Raw genomic sequence first — 7,191 nt, forward strand, 5'->3', positions numbered from 1 at the left:
GCTGAATAACAATAAAATGTTAATAGAAGAATGTAACTAGAATTTTACACTCAGAAAGTGAGTTAATTAATGAAAATGTGTTAGTGATGTTTTTTTTTACATTTTATTTTACACTTGGCGCCCCATATATGTCTTGTATTCTTTGTAAAGCTATAATTTGAAATGGATACTCTTTTATATTTACCAGATACATTAGACACATTTGCACAAAGTATTAGTATTGGATCAGTATTGCCAATACCAACCTGAGTTTTACTCAGTATTAGAATCGAAAGGGAATCGGTGCACTACTGCTGGAGTATGTGTTGTGTAGAGCAACAAATCAAAGACTGGAACAATTTTGGTTGTATAAATTGTGAATGGAAACCACTTTCCTTCTGCAAACTTAATTGTGCATTGCAAAGTACCTTTTTTTGATATTAATGTGAACATGTGCTCTGTTTAGGTGCAGCTCATAAACGATGCCTACAACTTAGTGGTCGATGCCATGCTGGGTCTTGAAGAAGACTGTTCCAACATTAAGGAGCCATATTCTGGTATATTGGCCACCCTGAAGCAAATCAAGATTCCTATTGTCAGTGTGGATGTGCCCTCAGGTAAGTTTTCAACAAAGATTTGATGCCAAATAACAAGATACAAGAATGCTTGGAACATCAGTGCACAGAGTAAAAAAAGTTTTCCGAGTGGATATGCACACATGGAAAATAAATCATGTGCCACTGTCAACTCAGTTTRAGTTCATCACAGTCCAAAAGCTCTATGAGCTGAAAACTCTATAAAAGAATTAAAAGCTCCCTYGTTTCTTTTACAGGTTGGGATGTAGAAGAACCAAGTCAGGATGGGATAAATCCGGACGTTCTCATCTCTCTCATGGCACCGAAGAAGTGCGCATCAAACTTCTCTGGAAAGCATTTCTTGGCCGGACGCTTCCTGCCCTATGACATTCAGAAAAAATATGAGCTTAATCTCCCAGACTTCCCTGGCACAGACTGTCTCATAGAACTGTAACATATGAAAACATAAGAGCCAGTGGGGACCACTCTTCTCTTGTTTGTGTTTTATAGATTGTTACCATATTTTAATGTCAACATYGCAATTGTGTCATTAGCCAAACGTGCTCTTAAGCTGTACTATTATAGAAGGGTGATATTTAGAACCATGGCTTGAGTCCTGTCTTTTGAAGAAATGGCATGAGGAGTTTAATGTCAGTTGACTTGTAAAAGCTGTAGCATTACACTGTTTCTTATTTTTTAGAGTCAGCGGGGGKRAAATCRACTTTCTATATCAACWTACTGGAAAWAWWTTTTTCTTAAAATTTGTTTCAATGCTTCTTTTGTTCTTATGTTTACCTTATTTTATCAATGTGTTGTTGAAATAACAAATGGGATAATTAAAAAATATGGGTTTGTGGGTTTTTTTAAGTTTTGTTATCCTGGAACTTAGTTATTTTTGTTTTAGTTACCTTGTTTGTGTTTACAAAAGGCACAGATATTTCTTGTTGACCARTAAAAACGTCAGGTAGTGTAAAGTCACTGGTGTTTTCTTATTTAAAATGGCAACAATACCAATAAATTAAGATGCAAATGGCTGGAGCTGTWCTCAGTCTATTTCCTATATTAACTGCAAGTTATAATAAAACTCAAATGCTGCTTTGATGAGCTTACTGAGATGTCTTTTTCATAGTAAAGACCATACTTTTTGAATTCTGAAAACAAAAATTAAATTAAAATTATTATGGATCTGTCTAATTTTGGAACTTACCCCAGTCTTACACTACATCCACTGTACCACGGCACAAACTGCGGTAAAAACAAAACCTTTATAGTCAACGAGAGCATTTACATTACCTCCACAGGGCGACAGCATGCAAACGGCCAGCCCATCCAGCACAKCGAGGTGCTTTTCCWCCTACGAGGTGTGWAAATGGATGACTCTAGGTGCTACTTGGTCATTGCTGYCCTRGACCAGCAGTTCACCCACAGGGTTATGCCGCTGTTGCGTAACCCACAGCACGCTGGAAAATATGCTGCTCTCAAACAGCTTCTTCTTTGGAGGTACAGCCTGTCTTCTACAGAGTGGGCATTTAAGATCCTCTCMCTGTCTTGTTTGGGCGACAGCGCTGCTGTGGACCTGTGGTGATTTTGGTCATCGGCGCAAGGACTCATCGTGGGAGCTCCCTGTGTTTTTAYCACCGGAGTTTGGAGCAAGGCAAAGCAGTATCCTGCCAAGCATGTTCGGAGTGTTGGGAAACGTGGAGGCCGRCGCTYAGTAGCAGCTTTGGGCACTGGCAAATGAGGTGAGCTGCTCTACATTACAGACACCCTGTCAGGACACCGTTTTTTGGTTGTCTCTCGCTACTAGAAAAGTTTTGTCCACCCTCTCGGGCCAGACTTATCAGACTGAGGCAGTGGCCCGCTGTTAATTCCAGTTAACAGTTCTCCGATTAGAACTTTTGGCACTAGATGGACAACAGTTTCTTTCCACAGACATGAGTTTGAGTAGGACTTTGTTGTTGCCTCGAATACTGTTCCTATTATCAGTGCAGATGTGTAATGGTTTGTTAGTTGATGATGCTAACCGCAGATTTATTGATGCTGCAACTTTTGCCACTTTCACTTGTGTGTCTGGAGGAGCTGGACCGCTGACACACGCAAACATATTAATGTCAGGTGATATTTTTCCGTGTTTGCTAGTAAAATTTCCCTCTTTGATTACACCTGCCTTTTCTTCCTCTGCAACCTAACATGGGGTCGAGCCTTTCATCCCCACTACCGGGCYGCTGGTTTTTGCACATGTGCACCATCTTGGTAAACTGGCCATTGCTAAGGAGGAGTTTGGTACTATGTATGGAGAGGTTGGGGATTGTCAGGCATTCTAACAGCCCATGGACATTGCCCCTTCACACGGTACCTAAGGCAGGTGGATCCTGGTGCCCATATGGCGATTTTCGCCATTTGAACAATGYGACAATGTGATGACACCATTCCGCACATCAAGTTCCGGTGCAGCCAGTCATGTGCCCAAGACTGTGGTGATCYCCCCATTTGGGCTTTTAAAATTCCTTTACATGCTGTTTGGACTCAAGGGGGTGGCACAAACTTCTCAGAGGTTGATGGACTCCAYGTTGCGTGGTCAAAATTTTGTGTTTGTCTACCTTGACAATTTGGGGGCCAGCTCATCTACTGATGAGCACTTGTCACACCTCAAAGAAGTTTTTTGGTGTTTGGATGCCCATGGCCTGTTTGTTAATCTGGTCAAGTGCCAGTTTGGATTGTCAGTGATCAGAATTTATAAGGCTATCACAATTCTGCATGAGGCGCAGTTCCACTGCCTGCCAAGGTACAGGCGGTGGCAAAGTTCCCACGGCTGGTGGTGGGTGAGTCGTGGCAGGAGTTTTTAGGTATGGTGAACAGGTTAGTTCCCAGCTCAGCCTATCTCCTGCAGCCGTGTATGAGGCCATGCATTCAAGGAAGGCCACAAGTGCAGCTGTCTGGACTCCGGACTGGATTGCTGCTTTGGACAGTACTTTTTTGCATTAACAAATGCGACACTCCTCGCCCATCCCAACTCAGATCCCCTGATTGCCCTGAGAACCGACGCTTCAGATCTACAGAGAAGTGTGTTGGGGATGCATGACAGCTGCTGGCATTTTTCAGCCATAAATTGTGAGATTGGAAGTGCAAGTACAACCTTTTCAACCGCAAGTTGATGGCACTGTTTTTGGCTATGCGCAGGGCTCTCAAGTCTCATGCATTGAGCCTGACACACATGCCTCCGAGGGTTTTACACACTCTCACGCCACAMCCCCACTTTCTCACGCTGAGAACTGACGCCAAAAACTCAACTCCGGTCCAGTTTATCATTATAAAAATACAAGTATTGATAAAAATCCAATCCACGTTTTCTCCACAACCCGTGGTGTTACACACAGGGACATACCAGGTTGTTATCCAGTCCTTATTTTCACACCAACCTTCTCTCTACCTGTAAACAGCGGCTCTGTGGAGTGGGAGAAGACGGAGCAGCCTGGTGTGTGCCCCCTCCCACATTAAAAAAGAGAAAGAAAACAGGTGAGCCGCATTGGTAAAATGAACAAACATGTTAGAAAGAAAGAAGAAAAAGATGTATGGAGCAGAGAAACCAAGAGGGGACAATAAAAAAAGTTTGTGCGAGATGTAGCCAAATGAGTTCAATAAACAGATATTTTCTGAGATAAAGGGGCCGAGGTCAGACTGAAGTCAGCTGAGAGACACAGAGACCCAACAGAACCAGGCTAGCAGCTCTGTCTACATCCATCATCACAGCTCAAACCGATCCTTTCTAACTGTTGTGCACACAAATTATGTTTTTAATCATAGTTAAATAAAACCCTCTGTTCTCATGAGGATACACTGCATGTGCAGCATATCACCTGCAAACAGCTGGATCAGGGTCAGAGCCATGCTAAATAAAGGGATAACCCGGCTATTTATAAAGCAGGGCTGCAGGTCAAAATTTATAACAAAGACCTCACATGATGTTAGTGCTTGGAGGAAGTTGTTTTTTAACAGGGGCAGATATACGATAWTTTTCTTCTTCTTTTTGCACCTTTATTACTCAATAATTTATGTACTTTGATGTTTTAGTGGTTTTTGTTGGTTTTAAGAAATAAATTAATAAACACTCACAGCTACTTAAACCAGTACTTCTGAAGCCTCACACAGCAACCCCAGCTGCAAAAGACTTTTCTTCTATTCCAAGGGAATTCAGGGATTAAAATAATATTTTAATACAGCATGGCTTTTATGAGGGGGTCCCTTGAATTTTTCACTCTTGTAAGGGGTCCCCAGRCCCAAAATGTTTGAGAACCCCTTCCACTTGACCTATAGAATACTCACCAARTGTTTACTTGTGTAAAAGTCTGTTTAACAGCCTGATAAAATAMATCAGAATGCAGGAAATGGCATCTAATTCATTCAAGATTTTCTGAGGGAGGACCCTCAGACCCCCCACCAGAGTGATTTTACACACTGTTTTCTCCTTCATTAAATACCATACAGCCCTGATCACAATTGTTGGCCAAAGTCCAAATATGCAAATTGGACGATGACGTTATTTAGCAACTTTTAGGACAGCCAAAAGCAAATTTTGGCAACAGTGTTCAGTGGCTCGAAATCTCACTCCAAGCTCAGGTCAAAACTTGAGAGTCCTGGCTATGCAGCATTTTCATTTTTTGCTGGTGGGTCATTTGTTTATGGCTTATGTAGACCACAAGCCACTAACATTCGCCATGCCTAAAATGACTGAGCCCTGGTCAGCGCGTAAGCAGCAGCAACTGGCGGCTATTTCTGAGTTTACAACTGACATCCGCAATGTCACTGGAAAGTCCAACTCAGATGAGACTGTCTGTTGCGAGTACTTGTTTGTTCTGTGCTTCTCGGTATGGATTTTTCTGCCATGACCACTGACCAACCTGGGGATGCTAATACCATTGCCCTTTGCACCGGCGGTTCAGGCCTTAAGTTCGAGGAGGTCAGGATGGTAGAAAGAGGTTCTATGCTCCTGTGTGATGTTTCCACAGGCCGGCCATGCCCAGTAGTTTTGGCAGGTTGGCGCCATCAAGTTGGGTCCCCTGCCTCCATCACAGGGTTTCAGACATCAACAGTTGGTTGCAGGTTGTCCCTCTTTCCTCCACTGCAGCCTCTGATGTGGCTGGTGCTTTCCYCGCCACTTGGGTTGCCAGTTTTGTCCTGCCTTTGAACATTACTTCGGACAGAGGTACTCAGTTTATTTCAGGTCTCTGTTCTTAGATGGCGTTCCTTGGGGGTGCAGGTGYACCGCACTACTGCTTACCTGCTTACTGCTTAACAGGTTGCGTCATTATTTCCATCGGTCACTTAGGGCAGCCCAAAATTCACCCCTCCAACTGCCTTATGACAGTCCATTTCGGGTGCTCAAAAGAGGTGTATGTGTGTGTGTGTGTGTGTGTGTGTGGGGGGGGGTGGTCTGTGTGGTGTATTGGTTGGTGAGGTGAGGTGCCTCTCAACCAACAGGACTGGTGTTGGGGGCGTGTTCTTGAGCCACTTTAGCGGAATGTTGTTTTGTACTGCTGTTCTGCTTTTGGCACCGAAGGAATAGTTAACTGGTTTKATATCAGTTTCTGTGTCCTCCTTCTCATGCTACAAAATAATGCAGCTTCTCTGCACTCAGTATATTTACCTATTCTGGAATGAATGTTTTGAAAATATATGGATGCAAAAAAAAACGTTGAACAGCGATAAGGTTTCATWTATGGTTTAGATTCCGTCTTTCCCAGAACTAATTGTTTTGTTCAGACTTCTGCATTTATCATTGGCTTTCTCACACAATCTTGCATTTCGCTGGACTCCGCAGTGGGGTCAATGCAGAGTAAATCCAGAAAGGTCAGGAATGGCAGCTGAGGAGCGGAGTGTAAATTCGGTAATACTCTGCATTTTGACTGTTGAACTGCCCTCATGTGGCCTTAGGATTGAACTAGAGTAGCTTATAAGCAACACAAGTGAGCAGAATAACTCCTGCTATGTTTAACTCACATTATTTCTTTCTAGTTCATGCCATTGTTTGTTTTTATTTTTATTACTTTTTGTCTTCAAAGTTAACCAAAAGCTTAAGGTTCTATTTTAAAAAGAAAGATTAAGATTCATGTTTACCTTTTGCCAAAACAGGTTTTGTGCATACCATCCTCAATGAAATTCTAGTTGCTACTGAGTCACCTTAATAGACAATAATTACATCACATTTAACCATGTTAGGGTAAGTACACATTGTTGCATCTATTTACTTGCTCACAACTGGATTTAATTTGGTAGCAAACACCATAAACAAGTGAGCTCAGGCTCTAATCAGCTAAAGAGGAAAATGACCTCTCATTAAAAGGTTCAGCACCGTGACGTTAGGTGAGAATGACTAAGAATGAGGCTGCTGTGCTGTTAATGAATGAGGTAATGTGTATTTATACAAAGCACGGGAGTTTCTTCAGCATACTAATGCACTAATGGAAGGCGTGTGTGTGAGGGGGGAATGCAYGTGTGAGTGGGTGTGGAAAGTCAGTGAAAGAGAATGTTGATCTGTTTTTCTCACTGTGCTGTCAGATAAAAACTGCAAACTTGTAGAATTAGTGTCTGAGCCTGCAGTGGTTCTGTCTTTCAAGTCCGTCCAAACCCACTCAGGAAA

At 42.6% G+C, this 7,191-nt stretch overlaps 1 protein-coding gene across 1 annotated transcript in view; it reads left to right on the top strand.

Annotated features, from left to right (window-relative positions):
- The window catches only part of yjefn3 (YjeF N-terminal domain containing 3), a gene marked incomplete at its 5' end in the record, with an annotated part of 75,353 nt that extends 73,700 nt beyond the window's left edge, over positions 1 to 1,653 (top strand). The window contains 2 exon segments of the mRNA XM_014016771.1: positions 446 to 596; positions 812 to 1,653. Coding sequence (XP_013872225.1) covers positions 446 to 596; positions 812 to 1,008 — 348 coding nt within the window. The 3' untranslated portion in view covers positions 1,009 to 1,653.
- Between the last annotated feature and the right edge of the window lie 5,538 nt (positions 1,654 to 7,191).

The sequence above is a fragment of the Austrofundulus limnaeus genome, unplaced genomic scaffold, assembly GCF_001266775.1.
Source record: "Austrofundulus limnaeus strain Quisiro unplaced genomic scaffold, Austrofundulus_limnaeus-1.0 Scaffold153, whole genome shotgun sequence".
In the NCBI taxonomy this organism is placed as follows: Eukaryota; Metazoa; Chordata; class Actinopteri; order Cyprinodontiformes; family Rivulidae; genus Austrofundulus; species Austrofundulus limnaeus.